Raw genomic sequence first — 20,795 nt, 5'->3', positions numbered from 1 at the left:
ATTAAATTAAGATGGCAAAACATAAGACTTCAGATGAGTCATCACTGAAGACTCCTGCGAATTCCCTCATCATAAACATCAAACCGCAGATGTACATGTATGTACAAAGAGATTCATTTCACAGTGTACACAACATCAGTGATTTTATAAAGATAGTTTAGTTTTTTTTTGTGAGAGTGCTTAAATTTGTGATAGATCAATGTCAGTGATTTTAAGGAAACTTTATACATTTCTGGTGTTTTTATTAAATTGAAATAATGTTAAATACAAATTCAGTCCCAGTAATATATATTTTTTTGCCTACATGAGACCCCATGTCTGGTTCTTGCCTAAAAAGACGGGTTTATGATGTTTAATACATTTGGCTGCTTTTAGAGTCGCTGCCATGTGATTGAACAGGTGTACCAAATAAATTGGCCGGTGAGTGTGTATATTTCAACAAAAAAATAACAAAGCTGTTAAATTCAATACTATTCAATATTCAACACCAAAATGAATGTTGAATTATTTTGAATCTTTGTAGATTTAAGAACTGTATCTGTTTTATATAATACAAATTTTGCAATAATTGTGCTATAATGTATTGAAATATTAATAAGTAAGGGATAATGAACAAACTCAAAGCTTCCACCAAGAAAAACTGTTCCTAGCAAAAAGTACGGCGCCAACTTCAGTTACCCAGATGAGCCTGTGTTATCAGCTTTTACCGGTTGTTATCGAGGGATAACATACCTCGGTATATCACAACTGACCAAGCAGAATCAAGGATTCCACATAGCCGTTTAATAACTACAAATAACATAGTCATAAATAATTGCAATATATTGCATGTAATGTAAATGTAATATATTGCTCTTTCTCCCTCGATTTCTGTCTCTCTCTGTATATGTGTATATATAGCTGTTCATATTTGAATGTTGTATTGTTTTTTTAATTATTTTTATAATATAACTAAGAAAGTAAGGATCTTTGTGTTGGATGGCCAAATTCGTTAGTTACAATCCATCTGCATAGTTGATGAGATTAAACTGGCTGGTTGGATGGAAGGAGAGAGGTATGCCAGCGGAGTGATACTGAGGTGTTGGAGTCTATGGTTTGACAGCTGTCTCGTAGTTGGCTGTGTAAGAGGGCATCTCTGCAGGCCAAATTAGGCCTCTGACCTTCAGTTGCAGACTTCTCATTACAACAGACGGACCAGCAACTCCACTGTCTCGTGAGAACACCACTAAGATGTTGATTGGAGAGCCTCTGTCTCAGCATATGACCTTCATGCTAGACATCTAAGGACTCTCTGTCTGAGGAAGATCATGCATATCCATTTTTAAAGGTGTAAATCAAAGCTGCTCTTCAAGTTGCTATAATTCTATTAAGTTGATATAAGGTCTATGATGTGAAGGAAAGTAAATGTTGGTGCTGCTTATTTTAGGAGTCCATATGTAATAATGCATTTAATGAGAGAATTAACTGATGTCGTGCTGTGGCTGCAGTGAGCTATAGGAGTTTTTTTTCCAGTCATTATTAAAATATACTGCTGTGTTTGGCTTTCTTCATGCTGATTTGTCACGTTTTTTGTATATATTTTTTCCTGTGTTTAAACTTTTTTTTTATTTTTTTTTTAATCATGCAGATTATGCAATCTAAACAATCACATTTGCAAACTGGTTGTGTTGAATCCGTTGTGAGAAGGCAAATGTCACGGCGTGTCTTGACTAGAATCTTGATCTACCCGACTACTTAAAATATCCACAGGTTATTCCGAATGTAAAATATTTTATTAGATCTAATGGGATGTGTTTTGACATGACTTTATTTGTATTTTTTTTATTGCAGGTATTAGCCTGGTTCGAGGAGGGAGAGGAAACAATCACTGCATTTGTGGAGCCTTTTGTAATCTTACTGATTCTTATAGCTAACGCCATTGTAGGTGTCTGGCAGGTCAGTAGAGCATGAGAAGACTCGTACATTTAAGTGTGTTATTTCTGCACAATTGGAACACATAATGACTGTTATCAAACGGGTTTCTCACATCTGTCTATAAGAAAGTCCCATCCCAACACAAATGCTGAATCTGCCATTGAATACAATCTTATTTTCACATTTGATTCTCTCCATCTCAGGAACGAAATGCAGAAAATGCCATTGAAGCCCTTAAGGAGTATGAGCCAGAGATCGGCAAGGTGTACCGTCAGGACAGAAAGACTGTCCAGAGGATCAAAGCCAAAGACATTGTGCCTGGAGACATTGTGGAGGTCGCTGGTAAGAGCTCCCTTTTCTCTGAATTCATTGCACTTCTGGGTTGTTATATGAGGTAATTACAGCCTCTCAGCTCTCCGGTCTCTGTGGGCCCTGTACAGCTCCACTATAGTAGTATAGGTATTTTTGGTTGCACCTGTTGATTCTCAATGGACTGTGTGCGTCAGTCCTCATCACATTTTCATCAGATCTCATGCTCTTCCTAGAAGCTTATCTATATCCATTGTTGGCTCTTTTGGTTTGCTTCTCATGGTTTGCTTTAGATTCATTTGGAGATCACTCTCAGATTTCTCAGCTATTGCAAATAATTAATATGGTTTGTAATAATAATAATAATAATATATTTATTTTGTATAGCGCCTTTAAAAGTAGCTTTCTCAAAGCACTTTACATACAAGCATAACTCCAAATGAATAAACACAATGTAAGTACAAGAAAATAAACGCATAAAATCAAGTTCATGTAAAAGCAATCCTAAAATAAAATGTTTTAAGAAGAGATTTAAAAGTCACTAATGAATGTGCTTCCCTGATGTCGGCCGGGAGAGAATTCCAGAGCTTAGGAGCATAGACAGAGAATGCTCGGTCACCCCACGTATGAAGCCGTGTCTTCGGAACAACCAATAGACCACTCTGAGAGGAGCGCAGATTGCGACGTGGTGTGTAGGGGATTAATAAGTCAGTCAAATACTCAGGTGCCAGATTGTGCAGAGATTTATAGGCCAGCATAAGGATTTTAAAATCAATACGGTACCTAACAGGTAGCCAGTGCAGGGACTCCAAGACTGGAGTTATATGGTCCCTGGTCTTGACCCCAGATAGTACTCTAGCAGCTGAATTTTGAAGATATTGCAATTTATCCAGTGATGATTTAGATACCCCAGCTAGAAGACCATTGCAGTAGTCAATGCGCGAAAAGACAAAAGAGTTAATCAACTTCTCAGCTACCGAAAAGGATAACATAGGACGTAGCCGGGCTATATTTCTGAGGTGATAAAACGATGTCTTAACTGTATTCTGGACAAAAGGCTCAAATGACAGTGTGGCATCAAATATGACACCCAAATTCTTTAATTTGGACTTAAACTCCAGTGCAACGCCATCAACAGACAGAGTAGGAGACCCAACCTTTCGCAGTTGATGTGGAGATCCAAGGAGCATGACTTCTGTTTTTGAGCCGTTTAGAGACAGAAAATTATTGGACATCCAAATCTTTATCTCAGCAATACAGTTAGAAAGATGCCCAACGTTCACTTGCTGACCCGGTCTAGTATGGATATAAATCTGTGTATCATCAGCATAAAAGTGATAGTTAAGGTTTAGAGATTGTAGTAATTGACCAAGTGGAAAGATGTACATACTAAAGAGTAGAGGACCCAAGACTGAACCTTGTGGAACACCCGTATGAACAGAACCAACCTTGGACCTATAACCACCCATAAAAACAAATTGGCTACGGTCAGTGAAATAAGACTTGAACCAGTCAAGAACAGTCTCTGACAAGCCAAATACATGTTCGAGGCGATTAAGTAGTAGGGCATGGTCAATAGTGTCGAAGGCTGAACTGAGATCCAAGAGAATGAGAATGGACGTGGAGCCGGAGTCGGAGGCAATTAGTAAGTCATTAGCGACTTTCACCAACGCAGTCTCAGTGCTGTGTAATTTTCGAAAACCTGATTGATGTTGCTCAAATAGTTTATTTTCAATTAAGTGTTTGTTTAATTGAGCTGCAACCACACCCTCCAAGATTTTAGACAGAAATGATAGATTTGAGATTGGGCGATAATTTGACAGATTTTTCACATCAGAGTTTTGCTTTTTTGAAACAGGAGTAACCGCAGCAGTTTTAAGTGCTGCTGGCACCTCCCCTGTTGACAAAGAGTCATTTATTATAGCAAGAACTGAGGGACATAAAGGACCAAAACAGGATTTAAACAGGCTACCAGGCATGGGATCAAGTATGCAAGTGGTAGCTTTCATACCAGAAACCTGGTTGCAGAGCATCTCAGGTTGTAATAAAGTAAATTTGGATAAAGGAATGCCAGAGAACCTAGGAGTATTAACTGGTAGATCTGCAGACTGCAAGGAATGGATATTTGTGCGAATATTGTAAATTTTTTCACTGAAAGATTTGAGAAACTCATTACACAGCCCATCAGATAAAGTCATAGAACTGACACCATCTGCTTTAAGCAGACTGTTAATTGTATGAAAGAGCTTCCTGGGATTGCTTTGATTATTATCAATAATGTTTGAGAAATAGGCAGATCTTGCAGTTTCAATGGCTACTCTGTAGTTTGACAAGCAATCTTTCCATGCCTGGTGGAACACATTTAAACCAGAGTGACGCCATTTTCGCTCTAATTTCCGACACACAGCCTTCTGTATACGCAATTCACCATTATACCAGGGGGCTGACTGTGCAAATGAAACATTACGTGTTTTTATGGGTGCAAAGATGTCCAAGTTGGCTGTAAGGACATTATTGAATGCTAAAATTTTATCCTCGAGAGGAGCAGAAGACATGTCAACTAAAGAAGAGACAATCGAGTTTGCAAAAATAGCATGATCAATTGATTGCCATTTACGGAAAGAAATAGTTCGTGAAGTCTCTCTACTAGACTGAAATGTTTCAATATTAAAAAAGATAGCTAGATGATCAGAAAGTCCAGCATCCACAACAGAGAGATTAGAAAGAGATGAGTCATTTGCAATAATTAAATCTAACGTGTGTCCTTTACAGTGAGTGGGGACATTTACAAACTGAGAAAAATTAAAACAGTCCAAGAGTGATAGAAAATCCTTGGCCAAGAGACAGGCTTTCTGATCTACATGCAAGTTAAAATCACCCAGAATCAAAATTCTCTTAAATCTGACAGACAATATAGAAAGAAGATCAGCAAACTCAGACAGAAAGCATAGCTTAATTTTCTTGATGTACCTGGAACTTCATTCATAAAAATATATAAAAAAAAATGAAACCTATGATAATTTCCCAAATGTTCCTGCAGACGATGCATAAAACGCGCATCGCTAAATGCATCCTGCTTTATGAATCACCAATTTTTTTTAAATCATAATTTAATAAAAAATTCATTCACTGATCAAATGGTCGTGTGTGTGTGACAGGGTCACATCTCAGTGGATTCAGCCGTCTTAACTGTCCGTGGCTTGTGTACTGCAGCAAACACAAAGGAGCTTCATCACTGTGTCTGTCACACCACTCTGTTCCCCTTTTGGGCTTGAACTGATGGTAAAACTAAGGACATTATTAACTGTCTTTACATTTATTTTGAAAGCTGAAGCTCGCGATTATGGAAAGGGGTATTCTCAGACGAGTGTTTGCAGTGTTCGGCCAATCACAATGCACGGAGTCAGTTGGCCAATCAGTGCAGACTGTGCTTGTCTGAAGGAGGGACTTTGTAAAAAATTATGTTTGAGAGAGGTGGGGCATAGAGGACCTACAATAATGTACAGTATTTGAAAAATGTAAACATATTCACCAAATACACAAAATAATGATTTTTAAAAAAAAGCATCATATGACCCATTTAAATTTACCATGAAATCTGAATTGACAAATCTTATTTTTATGGGTTATTGCATCGTTTATTATAAACGATTTATCTGTTTTTGCCTCATAATGTTAAATAAAAATAACCGGTAGAATGTTTTAACCTTTAACTCTTTGCACTGCAGTAGAACCAATGGTGTATGTTCTGTGAATAGTGGTAGATGTTATATTTAGCATCGATACGCTGTTCAGATTATGGAATGGTTTAATTATAACTCGCATTGAAATTGTGCAGATGACAGGTGTCAGCCCACCGGCCACCCCTTCTGCAGCGTCCCACAGTATTGCAGCCCGTGACGTCATGTGAGTTTCAGACAGACTGCGATGTCACCTTGGAGAGGTCATTGGTGGAATAGTGCTGTTTTGGGGTTAGTGCTTAGGCTTAAACATGGGTAAATTGTCCACTAATGCATTGGTTTCGCAATTCTGCAATTTTGCTAAATGTCCATTCTTGCAGAAAGGGACGTGATAACAGATTTGACCAACCAACACGTCTGGATGTGATTAATTTAGGAAGAGTGGGTCACCTGGAGCTTTTTGGCTAAATCTGGAGAGCATTTCTGATCGTTTAAAGTGCAGTGCCTGTGGTCTCTCTGTCTCTGAGTCTTTGTCTCTGTCTCTGCTCCTGCTGTGGGTTGTGAGCAGGACGCAGTCCAAGCCTCCGCTCGGCACACACACTGCAGAGGACTCTGGGACTGTAACCGGTTTAGTCGTGAACAGAATTACAAATGCTGCCAGCGGCACCCTGACAGCCCATCAGTTCCATGCAGGGCCGAGCTCAGCACGTTGGCCACCCCACAGTCCTCTGTGCACATCTGATGCTTTAATTAGCATATCTTCCAATGCTCTTTGATATTCCAAACCAAGGTCCTTTGGTTTATAAGACAACCTAAGGTATAATCTATGAGGAATAACTGATGTAAGGATAATTCTTGGTATTTGGGCAGGTAAAATGCAACCGTTTTCAGTGATGAACTGAGCAATTTCATCAACTTTGCAAGAATCTCTTTTAAGACTCCATGAAAGAGAGATTCATTTGGTAGTATTATTATTATTTATTTTTAATTAATCCATGTCTTTTATAGCTTTAATGCGTTTTTTCTGCCTGTTATATTTTAGTTTTTTTAATAATTGTTTTTCCCCCAATAGTTTTCTGCTCCTGCATTCATTCCGTATTTATTTATTGTTTTATTTTATTTTTTTTACTTTTATATTTTTATTATTATTTTATTTGTATGACTTTATTTTTATTACTAACAACAGCAAGATTATGGGTTTGATTCCCAGGGAATGCATGAAGTGAAGATTCTTTTTATTTTTTATAAAACTTAGAATAAAACTTAATAATATATATTTATTTATTTATTTATTTATTTTAACTTATTTATTCATTTGAATTCTGCCCAGACACCCAACAAGCCGTGTGGTTAACAACATAAAACAGAAATAACTTCTCTATCCAAACATGTTTTAGACATTGTTCCAATCTTCAAAGATCAGTCATTTTTTATGCAATGCTTATCAGCTAAGGAAAAATCAGTAATTGAAACCAGTGAAGTTTTTTCAAGTGTGTACAGTGCAGCCATAATGTCAAGTGGAAGGGGTCCAGCTCTAACAGCTGTTCCTATTGTTCATTTCGAGAGATTACCTTATAGGGAAGTGCCCATAGTGTCCCACCCCTCTTCCCCCTCCTGGAGCTGCTTTCACATAGGCCTTACCAATCAGCACTCTGCGTGCTTTGGGAATTCAAGCACCCAGGGTGGCATGCAACATTCTGCTGGACCTGGTAACCATCGCCTATCACCACGGAGCCCTGCGGCAAGTGGCGGGGGCCTGGCAGGTGTTTGATGCCCCAAGCCTGTCAGCAAGGATCCACAAAGTTAATATGAATGAGAGCAAGGGAGATATTGCTATTTATCAATGATGGGGTTGAGCCAGGTGTCCAGTAATCCTCAACACACTTATCTTAAGTGGCCAATCATGCACAAAACCAGTGATTTGTAAATTATAGATTGTTTATTGCCTTTTGACCGATATAGGTTAGTTTGATGTTTAAGTGTGTGATAACTGATATTTTTAATTAATAATAATAAAAAATTGACTTTTTATATTATTTTTGACATAAAAGCAATGATAATGTGTTGTTATTGATTAATTTAATTAAAAATAAATTTTTAAAAGAGTGTGTGTGTGTGTGGAGATATATATATATATATATATGATTTTTTTTTTTTTTGTCTGGCAATCACATAAAAAAGTTAAAATAATTAGACTGGGCCCATGCAAAATAACTATTTTATAAATTGTCTTGATGTCAAAATTAGTACAATAATAACTACACCGTGGCAATTTATTTTTGAAAAATCAAAATATTGAACGTTATTGCATTATCAAGAGTCCTATTTGACTCTTATGAAAATTAACTATAACTTTATTATAGTAAAATTATAGTAGCCATAATTTTTTTTTGTGGATTGATTACCATTTGTACAACCATAGTTTTAAATTCCATGGTTAAACTATGGTTAGTGTAGCAAAACCATAATTAGTTGTTCCCTTGTTACCCTCTGTGCATTTAGAGAAAGAGAGAGAGAGAGAGAGAACTGCTGTGATAATCTGTCTGCATTCAATCTGCTGTACATGCTATAGTGCAAAATGTTTGTGAGAGTTTCCCGGAATGTGCAGAATAATGCGCGATACCCAGAGTCCCACACCAAAATTCAGGCCTTGTTTAACTAAGTAAGCAAAAACTAAATTACAGTAGTAGGACTGTGCAATTAATCACGTGTCATGATTGTCATGTGCATCTCGTCAGTAAACTGGTTCTGTGATTAGTTGTAAAGTTGCGTCATCGAATGCATAGAATTGTAGTTCACTGACAATAAGACAATATCACGTTCATTATCGCAAGCCGAATCGGAGCGATGCCAGTCAAGACTAACTGATTTATTAGAGCTTTATTATCGAATGGCGAAAATAAAGACTAAAATTAAAGTAACAAGCCTGGTTTGAAAATTTAAGTAGTAGAAAGTAAAGATATTTGTGTAAAAATGTAAGGAGTGAAAGTAAAAAGTTGTCCGAAAAATAAATAGTGAAATAAAGCACTGATACCAGAAAAATCTACTTAAGTACAGTAACAAAGTATTTGTACTTCGTTACTTCTCATCTGTGCAATTTCTGATGCTGTCTATGTTGCTTAGGCCCTTCTACCATTATGTCCGTTTTTAAAAAACTATTATACTATTATATTGCCCAGCACCAGTTTAACCTCGAGACCCTCACAGTTCAACATTTCCCTGCCAATCAGATGGCTATACTGTGATGACATGTGGCAATAAAGAGTAGGCATGTTTGTTTGACCCCTCGTCCTGCATCGCTATAACAAGCAGAGGAATGAAAACTGTTGCTGGGGGACTGATGGAAGCATAAACGTTTAAACAAAACTGCTCTGCTTTCCGTCCTCCAGTCTCCTCCTGAGCAGAGTTAGGTGTGAGCTATTTTACCCTGCTGTGCTGATTGATGCATGCTGAAGGTATTTTAAGATACTAAAGTGCTTTATGATATGACAGCTGGAATGCATGTATATGCTGCATCTTCCTTTCCACTGGATTTTTTTTCTTGATCTTGAACGCTCCATTAATAGTTCAGTATTGAGCTGAATATATGGTGAGTCCTTGTGTGGGTGTTGTGTAGGGTCCTTTTGCTGGGCTTGTTCTGGGCTCTCCATGCTCTTCCAGGGCCGATGAGGTGGCTGTGTGCATACAGTGGGCGGATAGATAACTCCAACAGCTCAGGGGTTTGGAGGTCACTCCTCTACCTGGAGGCCAGATATGCCTGAAATAGCTCTTTGCTGAGGCTTTTTGTATATGCACACTGATAAATGCTGCTATGTTCTGGAAAGTGTTGACACACTTGTGAACTATGCCATCGGACCTCTCTTAAGTCATAAATCAACTCCCAGTTAGAGCATTATATCAATTAGAGATAATTGAATAAACGCGTCATTCTCACCTTGTGGTACTAGTCTACATTAGTCAGCGGCACAATTAAGCATCTCAGTGAAACTTGTCTGTGTCACTTGAAGTATGAACCTTTTTAATTAAAGTCTTAAAGGAGTCATATGATCTGATTGTCAAGTTTGACTTTCTCTTTGGAGTGTTACAAGATCTTGGTGCATAAAGAAGAGCTGTAAAGTTGCAAAGACTAAAGTCTGAAATCCAAGGAGATATTCTTTATAAAAGTTAAAACTTGTCCACACCGTCCTAAAATGCCTCGTTCTAACACACTCCACGTCTACAAACCTGATTCCAAAAAAGTTGGGACACTGTACAAATTGTGAGTAAAAAAGGAATGGAATAATTTACAAATCTCATAAACTTATTTTATTCACAATAGAATATAGATAACATATGAAATGTTGAATGTGAGACATTTTGAAATGTCATGCCAAATATTGGCTCATTTTGAATTTCATGAGAGCTAACCATTCCAAAAAAGTTGGGACAGGTAGCAATAAGAGGCAGGAAAAGGTAAATGTACATATAAGGAAAAGCTGGTGGACCAATTTGCAACTTATTAGGTCAATTGGCAACTTGATTGGGTATAAAAAGAGTCTCTTAGAGTGGCAGTGTCTCTCAGAAGATGGGCAAAGGATCACCAAATCCCCCAATGCTGCAGTAAAAAAATACTGGAGCAATATCAGAAAGGAGTTTCTCAGAGAAAAATTGCAAAGAGTTTGAAGTTATCATAATCGGCAGTGCATAATATCATCAAAAGATTCAGAGAATCTGGAACAATCTCTGTGCGTAAGGGTCAAGGCAAGAAAACCATACTGGATGGCCTTGATCTTTGGGCCTTTAGATGGCACTGCATCACATACTACTGTGATGGAAATCACAACATGGGCTCAGGAATTCTTCCAGAAAACATTATCTGTGAACACAATCCACCATAGAGGATGAGAACTGTTTCCAGTGAGAGTAGCCTACAACGTGATGTTTTATTAACAAATTTCGAGAGGAGCATGCACAGAAAATCAACGTGGTCAATTCACTATCAATTACCACACCATCCATCCAACCCCCTTGAGAGAGAACCACATGCAGATAATCAACACAGCCAATTCACCATCAGTAATCTCTTCATCTATCCAACCACCACAATTGAGAACCACTATAAATAATTAAAGCAGCCTTACCTTCATTCTTTCTCTAGTGTTTCAGCATCCCTCCACCACCCCGACTCCTCACCGTCGTCCCATTCTGGGGGGAGCACTCAGCGCTCGGGCCGATGCTGAGCTCTGAGCCCTCTCCCTGGGCAGCATGCCAAATATGTATAATATTCTTGCATTATTATCTGCAAGGTGAACTCTTAAAACTGGTGTCTGTTTCTATCAAGTCGGACAGTTCCATATTTGCAAGGACAGTCCTGCGCTTCTGACTCACTGTATGTAAGTATGTTTACATATGTAAAAGATTTGCCACTGAGGATTCAAGCACGAGTTTTGAGCAGATCACAAATAAAGACATGGAGTTATGTTTACGCAACGCGTTGAATCCCACTATAATCACACCCACTCTAAAGCGGTACTAAACTGCAGTGGAAACAGAAACCGAGCCAAGCTGTACCATGTATTGGAAAAGTGCCATAAATTCCTCTTCCTGATTCAAATTCGAATCGAATCTCCCTTTGCAGTGTTGCTAAATTCCCACTCATAAATTGAAAGGCAGTCAGTTCTTAAATTCTGACGTTTGGCCAACCCTGTTGCATTACAATTTATGAGCAGTTACTTATAGCATCATCTACAATTCTCCTCCTCCAAATCATGATAGATTGTCCATAAAACAACCTCTGATTATATTCACGTCGATTGTCCATTCTTACAAGAGAGTACTTGTTGGCTCAGCTTGTTCGTTCTCTTGTTGCAGTGAACAATGCTGTGTGACCTTCTAGGAACTGGACCTCATTTTGTACATTCGTTTCCTATTTAGGTGGCTGAAAGTTGCAATTGAGCTCCATTTAAGCCTTTCTGAGAAAAGCCGTCACTCTCTCGTGTGTGTGTGAGTGACCTTGTCGCCGTAGCTCTTCACAGATCATGGCAAAAGCATAGCCCATTAATCCACAGTGCAGAGATCCTGTTGCACCCACATGTGTGATGATTGTGCCAAGGCCATGCAGCATCCATTGTTATCATGCCCTGCTATTTCTCATGCTGCCACACTCCACATGCTAGCCGAGCAGGTTCACTGGACTTTCACTGATGGATATGTTCGTTTAATATTGACAGATCAGCAAATGGACACTTAATCCTGCTAAGTGTGGCCTAAGAAAGCTCATCACAAACATAGTCCTCAAAGGTGCTCTTGAATTCCATTGTTATAAGTTGCGAATACATGGAGAGTGTAACACCTCTCACCTTGGTGTTAACCTTTGTCACTCCTCGCGTCGAGTGCAGGTGCAGCTGCTCTCATGCCTCTGTGTTTATACCTGATCAGCGCATCGCTGAACATATCAAAATGTTTCCCCATTTTTGGTACGGTGCATTGTTGATCCCCATGCTATTTTTTTCTTTTGCTCTTAAGGGCGCAGATGAGCTCTACTTTGTTCTCAATGGGCAAACTTGCTCTTTTCTCTCTGGTTTCTTTCTCTCCCGCTCTCCTTTTTAAGTCCTTTCAAGCCATTTAATGACTGTACAAGAGGGACTAGTGGATTTCGATTAATTCATTTGATTTGGGTTCGTCATGGTTCAATAATTTCTTCAGTCAGGAAAATAATTCCGAAGACATTTGAGGTTATGCTTTCTTAATGCTGCTTTCTCTGACACTTGCAGCAATGCAACATAATGCATGAGGTTAAAATGTTACAACTCAAAAAACAAAACAAAAAAACAAATACACCGTTTGGATTTGGTTTAGTATGACCACAAGAAGATAAACTTTTTGATTTCGAAACCATATCTAATTTCTTCACTGATATTACCATTTTCAAGTTTAATGTTGCATTATTGAATTCTAGTGCCGTTTATTTTTTCACCTATGTGTTTATTTAAAGGGATAGAACACAAAAATAAAAATGTATTATTTGCTCACCCTCTTGTCATTCTTCGATTTTGACTTATTTGTTCTAAATTCCTTTCTTTTCTAGTGGGTGACAAGGTACCTGCCGATATCCGTATCTGTGCTATTAAGTCCACCACACTCAGAGTGGACCAGTCTATCCTAACAGGTAACAAATCATTTGGTTAATTTGTGTGTGAATTTTAAGTGTTAAGTATTTTAGCTGTGGATTTTACTACTAATTCGCTCATGTTGCAGGTGAGTCTGTGTCCGTCATTAAGCACACCGACCCCATACCGGATCCCCGTGCTGTCAATCAGGACAAGAAAAACATGTTGTTCTCAGTAAGAAAATTGGACTTCAGCTAAACCAAATACATGTTGATACAAAAGCCATGTTTTTTTCCTGTTCATGTTAAATGTGTCAATTTCAGGGAACCAACATTGCTGCAGGCAAAGCTGTAGGTGTGGTGGTGGCCACAGGTGTGAACACAGAGATCGGTAAAATCCGTGATGAGATGGCCTCCACTGAGCAGGAGAAGACGCCCCTGCAGCAGAAGCTGGATGAGTTTGGGGAGCAGCTCTCTAAGGTCATCTCTCTCATCTGCATCGCCGTGTGGATCATCAACATCGGCCACTTCAACGACCCCGTCCACGGTGGCTCCTGGATCCGTGGAGCCATTTACTACTTCAAGATTGCTGTCGCTCTAGCCGTGGCTGCCATCCCTGAAGGACTTCCTGCTGTCATCACCACCTGCCTGGCTCTCGGCACCCGCCGTATGGCCAAGAAGAATGCCATTGTCCGCTCTCTGCCCTCTGTGGAGACGCTGGGTTGCACTTCCGTTATCTGCTCTGACAAGACCGGCACCCTCACCACCAACCAGATGTCCGTCTGCAGGGTGAGCCCTTTCTTTAGCAGTTTAATCGTCCAGGTTTTGTACAGAAAGGGTAAATGCATTTAGCTCAGTGAAACACAAATTTGCATACACTCATCAGTCTGTTGTTCTGGATGCTGTATATACATATATTATGCATGTGATTGTGTATATATATTAGGGTTGGTAAGCGATTTTAAAATTTCTAATTAATTACATGATGTGGTGATTAAATAATATAATTAATCACACATCAAATTTGGAGAAATTACTCTGAAAAGATAATTAAAAATCATTGCTGTGCATTTCTGTGTGTAATACATTTTATCAAACAAGATATTTCTTGCTGAACCTACTTTTTGTAATGCCTGTTTGATGCTTTACACAACAATGACTTTAAATGATCTTTTTTGAAGTGCAATTAATTAATGACCACATCATGTAATTAAAACCATATAAGATATATTAATATTGTAATAATACTGTTTTGGTATTATTACAATAAATTTAATACTATTTATACCACTGGCGTCGGAAGCAAAAAGAAATGTGGAAGCAAAAATGTGTTTTCTGCCTTTTAATTTAATAATTGCTTTTAAAGCCACATACCAGTTACTACGTACCAGTCAAGGTTTCTTAAAAATTCACACAGCAACAAAAGTCTAGTAAGTCGTTTTGAAAAAAAAAAACACCAGATAACTGATAAAACAACATAGGTTATGTAGCAAAGACTACAAGATGCCTTTTAAAAGCAACAAGCAAACAAATGATGAATATTCCCTTCAATAGCAGCTTGTGCTGTGACAGTATGTGAGCACACAGCAGAGATGCTAAGATGCTTTGTTTACATTGCTGTGTCACGTGAGGGGAGCTGCGGCAGGCGTGAGTAGTGAAAACATGGAATGGAGTTTAATTTATGTGGACTCTGAATGAGCCAAGGGGAGTGGATTTGAGGATGCAGCAGCATGGAAGTCAAGGCTGTAGTTAAAACGCCGAATGGAATTCAATTTATTAGGTAATTCCTCAAGTAGAATGGATTTGACTGATGGCTCTCTGACAAGTGAACAGACATAAGTGCTGAATTAGAGATTGTAAAAGTGAGTTGGTCCGATATCATTAGTATTGAAAGTGGGTGGGTCTTGGCGCATTCAGTTAACAATTGGAATCTTAAAGGAACAGTTCACCTAAAATTCTGTTATTTATAGGTTTTATAAATATCCAAATTTGGAACTCCATGGTAAATAAATGACAACTATTCCTTTAAAATTGTCTTTCAGATGTTCATCATAGACAAGGCTGAGGGGGAGAACTGCTCACTGACCGAGTTCACCATCTCCGGCTCCACATACGCTCCAGAAGGAGACGTGTGAGTATCTCTCTGCTCTCATATTTACGTGTACTTCTGCAGTCAAACTGATGCCTGTGACTTCACATTTTTGCCAGCTTCTGTTTTAGGAAGTAGTTTATTGATCATTCTGTTGCTCTGGTTGCTCAGATTCCTTGATAACCGATTAGTGAAAAGCTCCCAGTATGACGGGTTGGTGGAGCTGGCCACCATCTGTGCCTTGTGTAATGATTCCTCCCTGGATTATAATGAGGTGCGTTTTCTAATTGTCCTTTTTTTAAAACCTGGATTATGTAAGCAAAATGTCCATTGCTTTGTTTAAAAAATTCTTCAAAATTAATATATAAAATTAATATATTTTAAAAACCATTATCCATCTATCTATCTTTATGTACATTTTATTTTTAAATTACATATAATACCTACTTTTTTGGTCAAAATTAAATGTATTTAATAAAAAAGGAAAACAGAAATACCATTTAAAAATAACTACAATTTAAAGAACTATTTTCTTTTTTAATTATATTTTAAAATGTAATTTATTCCTGTCATGTGTAGCCGAATATTCAACATTACTCCAGTCTTGGGCGTCACATGATCCTTCAGAAATCATTTTAATAATATGCTGATTTGCTAATCAATGTTAAAAAAAGTTCTGCTTTATTTAACTTTTTTCAGGATTCAAAATTAATTTATTTGAAATTGAAATATCACATGGTGATAAGTGCTAACTCTCTTTCAGTCTAAAGGCGTTTATGAGAAGGTTGGAGAAGCCACGGAGACAGCTCTGACCTGCCTGGTGGAAAAGATGAACGTTTTTGACACTGACGTCAGGAGCCTGTCAAAGATCGAGAGAGCCAACGCCTGCAACTCAGTAAATATTTATACGATTAATAAATAATTTTGCAAGCACTTGTTAAATCGTGATTTAATTCCTCCATATGTGTGTATGTATAGGTGATCAAGCAGCTGATGAAGAAGGAGTTCACCCTGGAGTTCTCCAGAGACAGGAAGTCTATGTCTGTGTACTGTTCCCCAAACAAGGCCAAATCCTCTACTGCGAAGATGTTTGTCAAGGTACTAACCGGATACTTGTTTGTTGTGTAGTGAGTTTTTGTATTGGCAGGTTTTTCGGATTGATAAACAGCTGTGTTTTCCTCAGGGAGCTCCAGAGGGAGTGATCGAGAGGTGCACGTACGTGCGTGTGGGGGGATCCAGGGTTCCCCTGACTCAAGGCATCAAGGATAAGATAATGTCAGTGATCAGAGAGTACGGCACTGGCCGCGATACCCTGCGCTGCCTGGCACTGGCCACCCGCGATAGTCCAATGAAGAAAGAGGAGATGATCCTGTCAGAAACAGCCAGCTTTGCAGAGTATGAGGTGACTGAGTTACTGAACTATGCCAGGCTTTGTGTCATGCTCACTGCTATAGAATAAAGCATTTATCCAAATAGTTAGATAGCTATCTAGTATCTAACAAGTTTCATAAACTATTTATTCATCTAGCTAGTTAGCTAATAAACAATTCTTCCTTTTTACTGTTTAGATAAATACTTTCTAGTGCCATCTGGTAAACACCAGTTTTTTATGTAGTTTGTAGTTTATCTATCTAGATCTATAACTGTCTAATGGCTAACATAATCTAAAATGTTTCTTTGCATCTTTTTAGATTTCTATCAATTAAACTGTTCAGCCATCTATAGCCGCGTTTCCACCGCAGGAACTTTACCCAGGAACTAGGGACTTGGTCCGGTACTTGGTGTGTTTCCACCGCAGGAACCAGGAACTAAATAAAAGTTCCGGGTAAAAAAATGCCCCCCAGAAAGTCCCTGCTGGCGAGGTGGTACTTTTTTAAAGTTCAGGAACTTTCGGGGGCGGGACTTTGGCGCTAAACATCCTGATTGGTTGAGTTGACGCAGCATTGGTTGAGTTCAACCACCATTTATTCGGATCAACATTTTCAAAATATTACTGTTATTGTGTCATGAAATGTAATTTTAAAAGTATTTCAGGCGAGAATGTAGTTGTTTAAAACTCAAATCTGTTGTTTATTTATAAAGACAGCGCCTATTTAAAAATGTGTTTCGCCGATCTCTGAGACGGTGAGCTCCACACGATCAGCGAGAGCTCAGTGATCATCTATCCGCCCAGAGGCAGCCTCACCTTGGATAGACCTTCTGATATGTGCCGCTGGCTCTGATGTGTCTTTAGTGGTTAAACATAACATATAATTCAGCTGCGGGGTAAATCTAACAGGTTTTCTTTGGTCTGTATTCAATTTATCTAAATGTTAAAATGAAAATAAAAAAGGCAAGTCTATATAATATTTCGTTTCATTGTAATGGCTGTATATAACGTTACACATATCCCTGAACTAAGTACATTTCTGCAGCTGTTATTATGTTTAAATGAAAACGAAAGGAGGCAGTGGTATTTTATATCCTATTTCGTTTTATTGTAAATGTACTGAGGGGAAAATTGCAGTAGCCAAAGCGATCTGAGTTCACGCAGCATTGGTTGAGTTCAACCACCATTTATTTGGATCATTTTCAAATATTACTGTTATTGTGTCATGAAATGTAATTTTAAAAGTATTTCAGGCGAGAATGTAGTTGTTTAAAACGCAAATCTATGGTTTATTTATAAAGACCGTGCCTATTTAAAAAATGTGTTTCGCCGATCTCTGCGATGGTGAGCTCCACTCGATCAGCGAGAGCTCAGTCCTCATGTATCCGCCGAGATGCAGCCTCAAATCGGCTAGACCTTCTGATATGTGCCGCTGGCTCTGATGTGTCTTTAGTGGTTAAACATAACATATAATTCAGCTGCGGGGTAAATCTAACAGGTTTTCTTTGGTCTGTATTCAATTTATCTATATGTTAAAATGAAAATAAAAAAGGCAAATTTATATAATATTTCGTTTCATTGTAATGGCTGCATATACACATATCCCTGAACTAAGTACATTTCTGCAGCTGTTATTATGCTTAAATGAAAACCAAAGGAGGCAGTGGTATTTTATATCCCATTTCGTTTTATTGTAAATAGGAAAATTGCAGTAGCCAAGACGAGCTGACTGAAGTTATCAAGTAACGTTACACTGCTGTTTATAGATTTACCGGACTTGCGTCGTCGCGGACATCACACTCCCGAGTCGAATGCACAAAGTCTGAACTAACTACCGAGGATGCACGTCCAAAATCAGCGTACTTAAAAAACAAAAAAACAAATCAGCAGTACTTTGTATTGAGAAACGCGCGCAGACCTACGTCACCAGTCTATTTGCCTAATCTACCCGGTACTTTACACCGCGGTGGAAACGCAGAAAGCAACAGGTCTGGGGGGAAAAAAGTTCCTGGGAAAAAAAGTTCCTGGGAAAAATGTTCCGGGTAATTTCGGTGGAAACGCGGCATATCTAAACTCTCTAGTTATGTATCTAGCTATCTACAAATATACCTTTTGCATATCAATAGCTTCCTTTTCTAATAGACTATTTATCAAACTAGTTAACGCTCTAATAAAGTGTTCATTTGTCTAGCTAGTTGGCAATCAAATTACTAGCTAGCTAGTTAGCTGTCTAATAACACATCTAGATGTCTTTGTCCCACTAGCGGTTTGCTATCTTATAACTGATTTATTCATATAGCTAACTAATGGTTAGCTATATAATAAACTATTTTTACATTTAGCTAGTTAGCTATCTTAAGTATCTTAACTATTTACCTGTGTAGTAAAGAATAGTTGTTTTTTGGTTGCTTGCCATCTAATAAAATATTGTTGTTAACTAGCTAGATTGATAGTTTTAATCTGTTTAGTTAACTGTCTAATTAACAATTCTCCTGGCTGGTTGCAATATAATACAATATGTAACTATTTAGTAATGTATTTAGGTATCTTATCTTTTTTTGTCTTGCTAGCTTTTTCTAATAAACCATTTATCTAAAAAAAAAACACATTCTGTATTGCTAGTTATGTCTTAAAAATAATTGATCCTGTAATTTAGCTATCTAATAAAGTATTTTATTGGGTAATAACATCCAGCATCTAATATAATTTTTGTGTGCATCTCACTAGCTTTCTATCTAGCAAACTATTTATCCAACTGTTTTTCTGACTATAAGTCGCACCTAAGTATAAGTCGCATTAGTCCAAAAATATGTCATGACGAGGAAAAAAAACATAAGTCGCACTGGACAATAAGTCACATTTTTTTTAGAACCAAGAGAAAACATTACCGTCTCCAGCCACGAGAGGGCGCTCTATACTGCTCAGTGCTCCTGTAATCTACACTGAAAACACAGAGCGCCCTTTCGCGGCTGCAGATTGTAATGTTTTCTCTTGGTTAATTTCTCTTAGTTCATTTCTCTTGGTTCGTGTCAAATTAATTTTGATGTCGCACCTGACTATAAGTCACAGGACCAGCCAAACGAAGTAAAAAAGTACGAAATACAGTAGTTAACTATCTAGCTATCTAGAAATGCAATTATCCAAAGTGTCAAAAAAATTCTAATAATGGATCTTTGTGTCTAGTAAGCTGTCTCCATTTAGCCAGCTTTATGCAGGTTTTTTTTTTTCTTTCTTTCTAAACTTCCCTCTCCTCCCTGTCTGCCAGTCGGATCTGACCTTCGTGGGCTGCGTGGGCATGCTGGATCCTCCTCGTACAGAAGTGGCCGCTTCCATCAAGCTCTGCCGCCAAGCTGGCATCCGGGTCATCATGATCACCGGCGACAACAAAGGCACTGCGGTGGCCATCTGCAGACGCATCGGCATCTTCTCAGAGGACGACGACATCGACCGCATGGCCTTCACTGGCCGCGAATTTGACGACCTTTCACCTCATGCCCAGCAAGAGGCCGTCATGGCTGCCCGCTGCTTTGCACGTGTCGAGCCTTCACACAAGTCCAAGATTGTGGAGTTCCTGCAGGGCTTTGATGAGATCACAGCCATGGTAGGTGGCTGTATGCTGTTAATGGATCGTGATTTCGCACAGTCATGTTTGATTATCCTTTTTGGCTGAGCAGTTGTGTCTCTGCAGACAGGAGATGGTGTGAACGATGCCCCTGCCCTGAAGAAGGCAGAGATTGGCATCGCCATGGGCTCTGGCACTGCTGTGGCCAAGACAGCCTCGGAGATGGTCCTCGCCGATGACAACTTTTCCACCATTGTGGCCGCTGTTGAGGAAGGCAGAGCCATCTACAACAACATGAAGCAGTTCATCCGCTACCTCATCTCCTCCAACGTGGGCGAGGTGGTCTGGTCAGTACGGTTGTGGTTTTCAATTCGGTTTCCATTTGTTGTGTGTTGCTAATAATTTGGACTCCTCCACAGTATCTTCCTCACCGCTGCGTTGGGTTTCCCTGAGGCCCTGATCCCCGTCCAGCTGCTGTGGGTGAACCTGGTGACTGATGGTCTTCCTGCCACCGCTTTGGGCTTCAACCCTCCTGACCTGGACATCATGAACAAGCCCCCCCGCAACGCCAAGGAGTCCCTCATCTCTGGATGGCTCTTTTTCCGATACCTGGCCATCGGCTGTGAGTCACAAACATGACTAATGTACCCTAGTGGCTATGATTTAAGTCTGGTCCGTTAAGTCTTGTGTTGTGTTTCTCAGGTTATGTGGGTGCCGCTACTGTAGGAGCTGCAGCCTGGTGGTTCATTATTGCTGATGATGGTCCGATGGTCACATTATACCAG

General features: G+C 38.9%; 1 protein-coding gene across 1 annotated transcript in view; it reads left to right on the top strand.

Annotated features, from left to right (window-relative positions):
- The window catches only part of LOC128018909 (sarcoplasmic/endoplasmic reticulum calcium ATPase 2), a 29,687-nt gene that overhangs the window by 3,616 nt on the left and 5,276 nt on the right, over positions 1–20,795 (top strand). The window contains exons 5-18 of the mRNA XM_052604776.1: positions 1,831–1,935; positions 2,118–2,256; positions 12,970–13,050; positions 13,140–13,225; positions 13,315–13,779; positions 15,033–15,121; positions 15,251–15,353; positions 15,843–15,974; positions 16,058–16,177; positions 16,263–16,481; positions 19,714–20,049; positions 20,137–20,357; positions 20,430–20,632; positions 20,713–20,795. The exon at positions 20,713–20,795 is cut by the window's right edge and continues 3 nt beyond it. Of these exons, the coding sequence (XP_052460736.1) occupies positions 1,831–1,935; positions 2,118–2,256; positions 12,970–13,050; positions 13,140–13,225; positions 13,315–13,779; positions 15,033–15,121; positions 15,251–15,353; positions 15,843–15,974; positions 16,058–16,177; positions 16,263–16,481; positions 19,714–20,049; positions 20,137–20,357; positions 20,430–20,632; positions 20,713–20,795 (2,382 nt within the window). The remainder of the gene's footprint in view (positions 1–1,830; positions 1,936–2,117; positions 2,257–12,969; positions 13,051–13,139; positions 13,226–13,314; positions 13,780–15,032; positions 15,122–15,250; positions 15,354–15,842; positions 15,975–16,057; positions 16,178–16,262; positions 16,482–19,713; positions 20,050–20,136; positions 20,358–20,429; positions 20,633–20,712) is intronic.

Source organism: Carassius gibelio, chromosome A8 (genome assembly GCF_023724105.1).
Source record: "Carassius gibelio isolate Cgi1373 ecotype wild population from Czech Republic chromosome A8, carGib1.2-hapl.c, whole genome shotgun sequence".
Taxonomy (NCBI): Eukaryota; Metazoa; Chordata; class Actinopteri; order Cypriniformes; family Cyprinidae; genus Carassius; species Carassius gibelio.
This window is presented reverse-complemented; position numbering and strand designations above follow the sequence as displayed.